The sequence below is a fragment of the Microchirus variegatus genome, assembly GCF_963457635.1.
Source record: "Microchirus variegatus genome assembly, chromosome: 9".
Classification (NCBI taxonomy): domain Eukaryota; kingdom Metazoa; phylum Chordata; class Actinopteri; order Pleuronectiformes; family Soleidae; genus Microchirus; species Microchirus variegatus.
Window position 1 is genome coordinate 29542155 of NC_139810.1, and position 12490 is coordinate 29554644.

Consider the following 12490-nt stretch of genomic DNA (forward strand, 5'->3'; position numbering starts at 1 on the left):
AACCCTTATTTCTAAGAGTGTAGCTCAACGTCAAACTATCTCCTAATCTCCTAAGTGTTTACTATTATAAAATAGTAAAATTATAAAAGGCCAACTATATGAACCAAATTAGACTAATTTGAACACAATTTCTACAAGTTGTAGAACAATTACAGCTAATTACAATATTATTTTGAATAGGTAAACCAGAAACTACACTCCACCCGGAACCCTTTTGGAGGGTTCCACCAAGAACCCTTTTAAAATCCTTTATTCAGGAAAGGGCTTTTCAGAAGCAAATGGTTCCAGGTAGAACCTTAGCCCTTGTAGAAGAACCCTTTTGGAACCCTTATTTCTAAGAGTGTAGATGTTTATGCATTCATTGTGTAATTAATCTTCAGTAAAAGGCTAAAGCGATGTAAGGACATTTTTGAATGACTGATATGACAATATGTCCAGCTCATTGATGGCATATCATGGTCATTTTATTACATATCACCCGTTTGATGAATTCACATGTTTGATGAGCTGATGTTTGGGTTCACTGTGTTGCAGTGCCAGATCCTGTTCTTTCATAATGGAGACCTCTCTGAAGAACGTATGTGGGTCAGTGCAGCGGCCACAGTTAAAAACTGACAACCTCGCCCAGCTGAATTCTACATCTCAGACAAACGAAAGCAGCATGGTCCAGCCAAAAACCACAAACTCACATCCCTGCACCAACGTCCAGGCCCCAACCTCACGCAGATCAGGGAAAAAGCGAAAGATGGACGATGAAGTTGTGCAGCCTAAAAACAGAAGCGTCGTTCTGCGGTCAGAAAACAACAACAGGAGGAGCTGCCAAAAAAGATCTGCAGGTCTGACCACGTCCTGCTGTAGAAGGAGAACACAGACGTGTGTCGCATCAGAGGTTAAGAAGTCGCTGGATCGCGGTCACGGCGACAATGAGAGGTCACATCGCGAGAGGACGAAACACAGGAAATGCATCGAGGACGGAATTTGCAGCAACAAGCGCAATTCCACGCACGCCTTAAACCTTCACTCTGATAAGAGGAGCAGCATGGTGCAGCAACTCTACACTGACCCACATCCCTGCATCGACAACACCCAGGACCCAATCTCACATGGATCAGGGAAAAAAAGGAAGATGGAAGATGAAGATGCACAGCCTAAAATCAAAACCTTTTTTCTGTGGTTAGGATACGACAAAAGCTCTGCAGGTTCATCCACCACCAGCTGCAGGAGGAGAATCCAGGGATGTGTCGCAGCAGAGGTTCAGAAGAAGCTGGAACACCAACGAGAATGTGGCAACAATGAGGTCATAGCGTGAGAGGACGAAAGAAAGAATCGCAAGAGATTATGCAGCAAAGCCTCTCAATCTGAAGCTGTTTTGAAACCTCCAGAATCATGATTTGGCAGACACCATGTTGATGTTCATCATCCAAAAGTTCAGAGGATTCTATTGGATGATACCACCTGTCAATCACGCTGGTGTCCACTCATACACGTCATGCTCTATCGAGCATTTTCTGCTATTGTAGTCGAGTTTGAAGAGTGTGAAGTCGGCACATATTTACACAGACCGCCATTATAACACTTATTTTTGCAAGTAGCTGTTGACAAGAGTCCAAAAAATCTATATATCTTTATGATTTTGATTTATTTTTCTATTCACTCGTTCATCTTCTACAACTTTATCCTCCACATGAGGGTCGCTGGTGCCAATCCCAGCTGACAGAGGGTGGAAGGCGGGATACACATCACACCTAATTTAGAGAGTAGCCCAAAGCTACATGTTTACATTTATGAAATTAAATTGCGATTCAAATTTTTTTAAATTGCACCAATTATGAAATGTACCTCAATTACAAGATATGTAAAAAATAAAAATAATAAAAAAAAATCACTCGGTGCAACAGTTCAGGATCATGGAAAGAACTTGTCCCGTATTTATTTTTATTAGCCTATTTTAATATAATTTTAGCCTCTGGCACAATTTCTGCTATTTTCTCCATTTTACATTCTGTGATTTTAATTTTTTCACTCTTTGTAAAAAGTTGTGTTTGTTATCTGCTGAACTTGTAACATGTAATCTGTACATGTGACACCGACACGAGGGACATGATCCCTCCTGTGTGAGGGTCTAAGGACAGAGGGCTGTACAGACTGGTTTTGTACTGTTGTATATAAATAAAGAATATACTTAATAGAGATGAGCTTAAAAATGTTTTAATGCATCATCACAGATCTCTGCCCTGAACTCATTTCAGCAAATGAGCACAGCTGATCCTGAGGATGTTGGGTTTTCAGATTTTAAGCTACGCTGGATTTAAGTCGTTCATTCTGCATCACACTTTTGCCCGTTACCTAAATAAAGACCACACACATGATCAATAATTGCGCGACACAAAGACACAAATGCATGAAAAGCATGAGATTTATGAAGGAAGTGAAGAAAGAAAGACATGAAGAAGCCAAGGCAGTTTCACAAGTCTGATTATTGTTCTGACGATACACTGGACCAAAGAGGTAGCTGATTTCACTTCTATGTTCAAGCACGGTTAAACTGGGACTTCTGCAGACCTACAGCAGATATGCATACTATACGCTAATATGCATAGAACAATCAGATATAATGGTGTAGCTCAAAAGTTCACTTACAAACGCACAATGACGAAAATATTTAATTAGATTGATGACGTAAGACATTCTTAACATCGTTTGCCAAGTTATTTAATGATGGAATTTTCTAGGAGAAGGTCATCTCCTGACAAACAAACATCAAACTGTCTAATGAACCATGGGGCAGAGATGGTAAGTGGCAATTGTAATGTTACAAAAAGGCAGCAGACAAAAGAGGTACACTCAATAAGATTATTTATGTTATTGTACAATCTGCATTTCTTTAACAAATAATAATAATAATAATAGAATAATAAAATAAAACGAAAAGATCAGGAAGAGGTACAGTATTCGAATGATTCTATCTGGCGTGGACTGAGGACTCCGCCTTGCCTCATCACATCAAGTCCACCCAGAGCTCCAGTGATGAAAGAGGGAGGGAGCGAGCGAGCGAGGGGTCTGGGATGGGTTTCATGACAGCTCATTTTGCCTGTGTATATGTGTGTGTGTGTATGTGTGTATGTGTGCTCAGCCATGGTGTAGACAGGATGTGGAATGTCACGATGATAAAAGCATAACAGAAGAGACAGGGAATGAGGGGGAAAAAAGGATGGCGTTAAAAGTAGAAGGGGCTCAGTTGGAGTAGATCTGGCCCTCAGGTGGCTGAGGAAGCTTCATGTTTTCCTTGCACGTCATGAGCCGCCGCAGCTCCAGCAGCACTATCCGGATGCTGCAGGAGTTCTGCCACTTTGCCAGTGGAGGCACTGCATGCATGTCAACCTGGACAACAGAGAACAAGAAGAGATGTACTCTGAACACACACCCAGAATGATCACAGAGTCTACATAGTCTCAATACAAACACAATGAACAACACTTATGTCTCTCTAATCTGTATTTTTGTGTCAGCACAGCAGTGGACTGTGTATTTAAAATAAAAAATGGGTCATTGAGCTTGAAAAGGTGTAGCCAATATACATACCACACCGTTGGAGGCGTGCACGCCGCTCAAGTTTATTTTTGTCACAAATCTGACAAATGGCGGAGACTCTGGGTATCCTGGCCCACATTCAACCTTCAGGTTGTACATCCTGTTTTCATAGCTCGTCTGTGGACAGAGAAAGTGATGAGGACGTGAGTTTTCTGCGCAACGGCGTCAAGAAAATTGCAAAACAAAATACAATGTTAGTAACACATGAAAACGGTGAAATAAAAGGCCCTCAATCCAAATGATGACTTATATTTAAATTGAATTAATCGTCTGCACTAGCTCTCGTCTGACTGAGGTTGTTGCGGTAAAGGAGTTTTCTGTGGTAAATTGAAGTGACTTATGTCATATTATCACAATCATCCACACTAGAGTGTTGCTGACAGACTGTGATGAACTACAAACATAAGTGTTTTCATCGTCACAGCAGTTAAAAACAAAAGTCAGTCAATTTGTGATGGAGGCAGCAGTGGATCAACAACATCACGTGTGCAGTGACGTGATTTTCTCTATGGACTTTGGTGCAGAGCGTGAGCGGTTTACAAACTTCAGAAAAAGCATATATTCTAAAAATATCTTTATAATCAATATTAATATCTTTTATAATAATGAGTCAGTGTGTCTCAGATTGATTCCTGGTGCAGATGATGTTGTGCTTATGCGTATCCATGTCAATAACTTATACAACCACATTTAAAAAACCTCAACTATTCCTTTAAATTACAAGCAGGCACTCAGACACAGCAGTGAACAGCGAGTACACTACGGCGGTGTGACCTACTGACAGCTGATGCTGCATCGATCAAAGCTCAGACCTTCTGCTTATACGTTATCTTGAAGGATGAGGAAAGTGCAAAGAACATGAAAGTGTTAACAACAACCAAGAAAAATGGCTCCTCTCACCCTTGGAGGGCCAATGATGACGCCTCTCCACCGTGTCAGGGTCATGTCGTCATCATCCTCCAGACCCCAGCTGACCGTCCCGTCTCCCACACCTTTCTGACCTTCCTCCAACTCTTCCAAGAGCCGGAAATTGCGAGGAACTTTAACACCTGTGTGTGTGTGGCCAAACACATCAAGCTTGCTGTTGAAACGACTCGCAGAAATGAACGTATGCGATTTTACAAGCGTGATTTGCTCAGAAGCGACGAATAATAATTATGGCTACGGCTTTTCCGAGGACGCGGTCCACACTGGTAATGGAATTATAATATTTGTGTCCACAAATAACCAACCTACGTTCATAGGTTAGGGTAAATAAATGGTTTTGATTTTATATCGCGCTTTTCTAGTCTTGATGAACACTACAATTTTGCCATTCACTCACACTTTCATACTGCACATTTCCTACATAAATTCAGACGCTGCGTTCGCTCATGAACACATCAGTAAGTAGACTAGCCGAGCTTTGGAAATGACACAGTTGTGACCACATGTGGCTCAACGTTCAAACACAGAAAAATAGAACTTTATATTAGGGATGAGCATCAGTATTGGTCAAAATCATTGGATCAGATGTGGGACAGGTAACAAATGTAAAATCAGATACAATGGAAAAATCCTACATATACTGTAGAGCTGAAACGATTAATTGATGAATCGATTATTAAACGATTACTAAATTAATCGTCAACTATTTTGATAATCAGTTTGAAGCTTTTTTCATGATTAAAACCAGATTTCTGATTGTTTCAGCTTCTTCAACGTGAATATTTTCTTTGTTTCTTTGCTCCACATAACAAAGAAATCATTAAAACGGAATCATTTTGGTTTGTGAACAAAACAAGACATTCGAGAACATCATCATTTCCAGGTTTGACAAACACTGACCAACGTTTTTTTTAACATTTTCTGACATTTTATGAACTAGACGATTCATCGAGAAAATAATCAACAGATAAATCGATGACCAAAATAATGGTTAGTTGCAGCTCTAATATACTGCATGGTTCACTATGTATTTTTGGGCTGTTTCTAGAATTATGTCTTTAAAATGACTCGGCACAATTGGGTTCATCAACTAATATTGTTAGAGATGGTCAAGTTTGTGATATCGGTATCAGACACAAAAAAGTGGTATCTTCCCATCCCTTAAATGTGTTGTTGTTTTGTGTTGCGTTCACGGCCCAGTGTGTACACATTAGAGACATTCAACGGTGAGACTGTAGATTACAACACATCTCCCTACTGCGTCAGGAGGAGGAATATTTCTGTGCAAACACACGACTGAATAGAGATTTCATTAGACTCTTGTTATTCTCCTGATTTAATGAACATCTGGCTCCAGCCGTGCTGCATCATTTGGCCTCTGCAGTGAGATGCTGCAGCCGCATAGAGTCATGCAAACACAGCCGCGCTGCCAGCTGATGCAGCAGTGGAGCTCGGGGTTCCTCCTCTAAAACGCTGGGTCACGGTTTCCTGATTAACTGAGTCGCAAAAAATATATATGCCGTCATTGTTTACAACCAAGTCACCCAACCTTCACCATGCACCAAAGGCCGGACGCGTATTCAACAACATCTGCTGTCGGGAGTCGCTAACCCGTTTTTCCGCAAATGAGTTACCATCACCCGGACATAACGGTGCTGGTGTTACGGTTCACTCGCGTCAGCGCAGGTCAACGTTCACATGTTCAATAAATAAAAGCCAACATCTGTGTGTGAAACACTCACAGACGACATGACTTTGCTCTTATCTACAGTCAGACGATCGTGTCCTTTCATTCAACTCATCTTACGTTAGCTTTAGCTTCCTATTCATTCTCGTCTGCAGCTGCAGCTCAGCGTTAGCACGTCGCTTTTACACGGAGCAGACGCGTTAACGTGAACCGTTAACGTTAGCACAAACACCGACAGCCACACCGCGAACACCGACTGAGCAAATATTTCAACGACAGACTTTTTACGGTTATTTATTTCTCTCAGACATTACCTGATCCGGCGGCGACCGCCATCTTGTCGCTACACAGCGGGGTCGCGCACGTAACTTTGCTATAGGGGGCACGCGCGCACGCACATGAATCGCCTGGTTTGTCTATCTGAAATTACAATTACAGATAATATGTGACGTCATATAATTGTGACGAGTGTGAATTGGAGTTGTCGATATATGTGACGTCATTCTGACTAGTCAAAACTAGTTTCATATATATATAATAATGACAAACCCCATACAAATGAATGGAAAACGTGACGTCATTCTGATGAAAAAACACTGAATTACAGATATCTGAAACTGCTAGAAAAACAAAAACAAACAGCTTAGACCATAGTGAATATCCTGTTTACCGATTTAATTTTAAAACTTGCCATACATTGTGACGAGTAAGTACTCATCTTATGTTTGTACTGCAGTGACACTTCAGGCCAGTAGGCGGCGGTACAAGCTCACTAAGGAACAATGAGAACCTTCCGGTAGCACCACCACTGTTTGATTTGTACTGTCAGCTAGTACTTTTTAATGTACCTGTTTGTTTATGTGTTAGCAAGTTAGCTAGCACAAGTAAATGTATGCCGAATGAACTATAGGTTACTCTTCTCTGTAGTTCACCCGTGAATGTTTAGACAACTTTAACTCGATTCCATTGATACTGAGGAAAAAACCTTAAACTGTGACATTTCTCAGGCGGGTTTAGATTAATCTTCATACCCTCGATTTCGTAGAGGACTTGTTGACATTAATTATTCATAAAAATATGTCCCCAGATGATGGAAGTCAAGTGACTTTCCTTTCCTCCTTAATGGCTCATTAAAATAAAGAAAAGTTAACTATCTTTTTTTACTCATTATTACAGAAGAACACGTTGGACATTTCCTTCAGCGCCCCCTGCTGAGACTGAACGGGTGTGGAAACAGGAAACGTCTTCCTCAGTCAATTTTACCTTCTTTATTTGAACAGACATTAAGCTAAACATTGTCAAGTGGATCTAGAGGAGCTTCACTGACGTGACCTAATAACAACGTGGGTGCAGTAAGTCCTCTGATATCTAGTGCTGCTGATCAGTGGCAGCAGTGGACCCTGACCTGCCCAGAGCCATGTGATGTTCATCAGTGTGTGTGTGTGTGTGTGTGTGTGTGACAACAGCCAAGAGAGATCTGTCACTGGCTTCTATAGAAGATGACAGCAAGACGTCTCCAACACCTCCAGGGACTGAACACACTTGTAAGTACATTCCCTTGCCTAAAATATAGCTTATTTTATTGCGTTAGTGTACGATAAACACTGCAAACAACAACAACAACCACATGGTCTCAACATGATCTCATGTGATCACACTGTTTAACAGGTTCCTGTTTTTCTTCTTCTTCACAGCAGTACTATAGTGACGGCTAGCTTGAATAAAAATGACAAATCATGTGATTGTGGATTATAACATTTTATGACTGATCAGTGTTGGCAGACACAATAGTGCCAAGATGCAGATGCAGGGAAGTGCATGGTTTCCCATAACCAACATGTGAAAATAGGGATGTGAAGACTGTGTCAGCTGCTTCACATAAGTTTGTACAAGTGTATAATTGCTTTTTAAAAAAAAGCCTTTTAGTGGAGGCCTTGCTTTATAAACGTTATTGTCATTATCAGTTAATCTGTTGAATATTTTGTGGATTACTTCTTAATTAATTCTATTCAATTCAATTTATTTGTACAGCAGCACATTCTCAACATACAGTACATTGCCTCAGGGCTCTGTAACTAGTGAACACCTTTACAATATTATAGAGTGTTTGCACACAATGAGCAAACACTAGGCATAAGTGGAGGAAAGAACCAGACTCAAAGATGTGCGATCATCTGCCTCGACCGGTTAGGGTGAAAGGAAAAAATGGGGAACAGAGGAGAGGAAGCTGGGGAGAGAAAGGTCTAGAGCAGGGGTGTCAAACTCATTTTCACTGAGGGTCACATCAGCATAATGGTTACCCTCAAAGGGACAGATGCAACTGTCATACAGAATACATGTAACTAAATATAATGTAAAATAAAGGTAAAATATTGCTAAATAACTTTCTCTATTTATGACTTATTCAAGTTACAAATATGATGCATTATAGATATAACCCTGGTCCACGATGCTGTTACTTGACAAACTAACAGTTTTAAAAGTCTGTATGTGTTCAGGTCAGACCTGCTCACACACCTTCATCATGCACTGCTTCAAAAACACACCCTCAGAAAAAGACTTTGAAACACGAGTGATTTCTTCAGCCACAATAAAGTGAGCTTTCACTGCTGCATGGTTTTTTGGTTGTGGCTTTTGTTTGTGGCAACATTCTGCTGCGATCACACTCTCAATCTCAACTTCACTCGTCGCATGATGCGTATACAATGATACACTGCGATGTAGTAGCGGGATGCCGTCACTTAACGCAATCGGCATGCATTATGGGAAATGTAGTTCATGGTCAATGCATGCCTTAAAGCAGCATAGACCTATTTTAACACAGATTTTTAAGACCAATTAATCCCTCGCGGGCCACATCTGGTCCCTGGGCCTTGAGTTTGACACATGTGGACTAGAGGGAGGTGAGGTGGAGACAGAAGGGAGAGACCAGGAGCAGAAATGTAACAAGTTGTTTGTTGTTTGGTCCATTAAATAAAATGATCAAAAATGTTGATCGTTGTGACAACTTCCTCAAAAGTACTGCAAACCAAACCAGAGAGCTTCAGTTAATCCATTAGTTTAGCAGAGGAGTAAAGAAACTAGAACACATTTAAGAAGCTGAACTCTCTTTATCAGGGATCTGCTTCCTTATATTCTTTCCTGCTCATTTTAAGTCTTCTTCTTTTTGGTTTCTGTAGGCACTGCACACAGCTGAATCAAATACATTTGGTCAGTGTTTAGTCTTCTTCAGACTCTTCAAACTTCAGAATGGCCTTGCTCATCCACATCCTGGCATGTGCCTTTGGTCTGGGCTCTTGGGTGGCAGTAAATGGCCTGTGGGTGGAGCTGCCACTCATCGTCAACACTCTCCCCGAGGGCTGGGATCTCCCCTCGTACCTGACCGTCATCATCCAACTGGCCAACGTTGGACCTCTGCTGGTCACGCTCATGCATAAACTGTGCCCGGGTCGTCTAAAAGAGAATGTGGTGATTTACGCTATCCTCTGCATTGGTATCCTGTCCTGCACCTTGATGGTCTTCTTCTGGCACAAGACTACCATCGTGGCCGGTGCAACATACAGCACTGCCTTTTTCATCCTTACCTTCTTTCTGTCGTTGGTGGATTGCACCTCTTCGGTCACCTTCCTGCCTTTCATGACGCATCTTCCAGCCAAGTACATCACCACGTTTTATATCGGGGAAGGGTTAAGTGGTTTGGTTCCTGCCGTCGTTGCTCTGGCACAAGGCGTGGGCATCGCCAAGTGTGTCAACTCCTCTCAGACTGTGGGAAATAACACGGGCGAGGATGTGTGGTCCTCACAAACAGAGTATCTCTCTCCAAACTTTTCCACAGAGGTATTTTTTGTCTTCCTAACAGTCATGATGTGCGTAAGCCTGGCAGCTTTTGTCGCATTGAACAAGCTCCCTCGAACATACGAGCTGTCCATCGAAAACCTCGTACCAGACACCGGAGCGTCTGTCAGCTCTGGTCTGGATAACCCTGGAGTAGAGGCTGAAGGAGAGGTTGTGAAAGGCCAGAGTGAGGGTGCAGCTCAGAGCAGACCTCTGCTGGATGGTCCAGAACACTCCATGTACCAGATGATCTTCATCTATCTTATGGTGGTGTGGATCAATGCCGGCACCAACGGCCTGCTGCCGTCTGTGCAGACATACTCATGTATGCCCTACGGGAACCTTGCCTATCACCTGTCTGCTGCTCTGGCTTCAGTGGCCAACCCAATGGCATGCACCATTGCAATGTTCTTCCAAAACAGGTACAATTTCATTATTATTATGAGTTTTTAATCAAAGGGAGCATACATTCTTTAAAATTCTCCTGTTGTTAGCTGTGGATGAGCTGAATAAGTTTCATCTCTCATCCAAGAGGCTTCTTCAATTCTGATTATCGAGTGAGAAGAACCCAGAACCTGGTTCTTCCCACAAGATAGTATTCAACTTAGCTCAAGCAAGTCCAGTTGCCCAAAGCTAACTACTTTTGTAGAACCCAGTGTTCAGATTATACAGTTAAATAAAAGTTACCTTTGAGAATGTTAACTCCAACAAAACCTATTAAGATCATTTGCAACATGGATGAATGGACTAATCTTATTCAGAGGTCGTTTTACCTGTTTAAAGTCTGTTAATAGAAGACATTTCAGGTCTAGCAGTCAGTAATGTTATTGAAGGACACTACGCTCGTAGAAATAAGGGTTCCAAAAGTGTTCTTCTACAAGGGCCGAGGTTCTACCTGAAACCATTTGTTTTTCAAGGTTCTTGGTAACACTAAGGGTTCCAGTAAGAACCATTTGAACCCTCTAAAACCCCTTTCCTGAATAAAGGGTTTTAAAAGGGTTCTCCCATGAGGACAAGCCGAAGAACCTTATACGTTTCTACCTAGCACTTTGAGTGTATTTCTTGTAAGAAAGACATTTATGAAATAAACTATTCAGTCCCACTATTTTACTGTTTGAATAAAACTCCTATCGGACCGAGTCAAATAATAAATCAAAGTTGAACCTTAAAAGTCTGTTTATTGTGAAATTCTCTCTGCAAAACCAGTTTTAAATGATCTTGCAGGCACTTGAACAGACTTGCCTTAAATTAGTTTATGTTCATCTTATTTCTAGAAAACAAGGAAACCACTGTGGACCATTGACATTTATCGCTGTTTGTTTACAGGTCACTGGTGTTCCTTGGTTTGCTGACGGCGTTGGGGACAGGCTTTGGCAGCTATAACATGGCCATGGCAGCTTTGAGTCCCTGTCCATTACTTCAGGGGACTGTGATGGGAGAGGTGGTCATTGTAAGTAAAATAAACTCTTGTGGCGTCAGTGGGGAAACAATTGTGGCAAAGTTCAACTCCGCCTTTATGGAACACCTGAGTGTTGCGTAACTGTGCTCCCTTTCATAATGGGTGACTTGGTAACTTTGGCCTTTTGGTCTGTGGCTAAGGTTTCAGCAGGTGTTCACATCATTCAGTGCTGAGTCTTTTCTCGTCTTGTGCTCTCAGGTGCTGTCGTGGCTCCTCTTCACTGGAACGCTGTCTTACGTCAAAGTAATGGTGGGCGTCATCCTGAGAGACAGGAGCCACAGTGCGCTGGTTTGGTGCGGAGCGGCAGCACAGGTGGGCTCTCTGGTCGGCTCAGTCACCATGTTTCCATTGGTAAATGTTTACCGGCTCTTTACACCGGGAGACTTTTGCAACACAGACTGTCCTTAATGGCTTTTTAATCTGGGAACCACGGCACTGAAAGGCAGCTGGACACGCACACGAGTCATTTCATTCACGTTATTTAGGTGGTTGCCAAGAGTTTCATGAAAAGACTGACAGTTCTCATACGTGGTGAGCGATGAAGCGGGTTAGTGAATTTAGCTTAGGAGCAGAAAGACTAGAGAGCAGCTGCTGCCATGGTTATTAACATTTAATCTGAATGTCCTTATTTTTGAAGGAAAAACACTTTTTTCCAATGAATATAACATTAAATAATCAAAAACACACTATATTGTTAATGTGGTAAACGACTATTCTAGCTGCAAACGTCTGGTTTTTAATGTAATATGTACATAGGTGTATAGAGGCACATTTCCAGTGTTCTAATGGTACATTGTGTTTGCTAATGGCGTTAGAAGACTATTGATGATTAGAAAACCCTTGTGCAATGATGTTAGCACAACTGAAAACAGTTTTGCTGGTTCTTTGACCAAAGGGCAAAATGATTATTTTGAATAAAAATCATTAATTCTAATCTTGTCAATGTCTTGACTATATTTTCTATTCATTTTGCAACTCTTTTGATGAATAAA

General features: G+C 41.6%; 2 protein-coding genes across 2 annotated transcripts; one reads left to right on the forward strand and one right to left on the reverse strand.

Moving 5' to 3' along the window:
• Positions 1-2442: 2442 nt before the first annotated feature.
• Positions 2443-6568, reverse strand: ube2v1 (ubiquitin-conjugating enzyme E2 variant 1). The gene is made up of 4 exons (XM_083895224.1): positions 6520-6568; positions 4492-4640; positions 3583-3708; positions 2443-3381 (listed from the first exon to the last, which is right to left on the reverse strand). Exons 1-4 carry the CDS (start codon positions 6539-6541, stop codon positions 3235-3237), a joined length of 444 nt encoding a protein of 147 aa, XP_083751350.1. The 5' UTR covers positions 6542-6568; the 3' UTR covers positions 2443-3234.
• Positions 6569-9454: 2886 nt separating this feature from the next.
• Positions 9455-11906, forward strand: slc52a3-1 (solute carrier family 52 member 3-1; the record flags this gene model as incomplete). The annotated part of the gene is made up of 3 exons (XM_083895215.1): positions 9455-10461; positions 11366-11489; positions 11697-11906. 3 exons carry the CDS (start codon positions 9455-9457, stop codon positions 11904-11906), a joined length of 1341 nt encoding a protein of 446 aa, XP_083751341.1.
• Between the last annotated feature and the right edge of the window lie 584 nt (positions 11907-12490).

What these genes read in the sequence shown, in the direction of transcription:
- ube2v1 (XM_083895224.1), bottom strand. Translation starts at nt 6,541, where the DNA reads ATGGCGGTCGCCGCCGGATCAG. An exon ending in TCATCATTGGCCCTCCAAGG is followed by an intron (nt 3,709 to 4,491) that starts GTGAGAGGAGCC and finishes CTCTGTCCACAG; the next exon opens with ACGAGCTATGAAAACAGGAT. An exon ending in TGCACGCCTCCAACGGTGTG is followed by an intron (nt 3,382 to 3,582) that starts GTATGTATATTG and finishes TCTGTTGTCCAG; the next exon opens with GTTGACATGCATGCAGTGCC.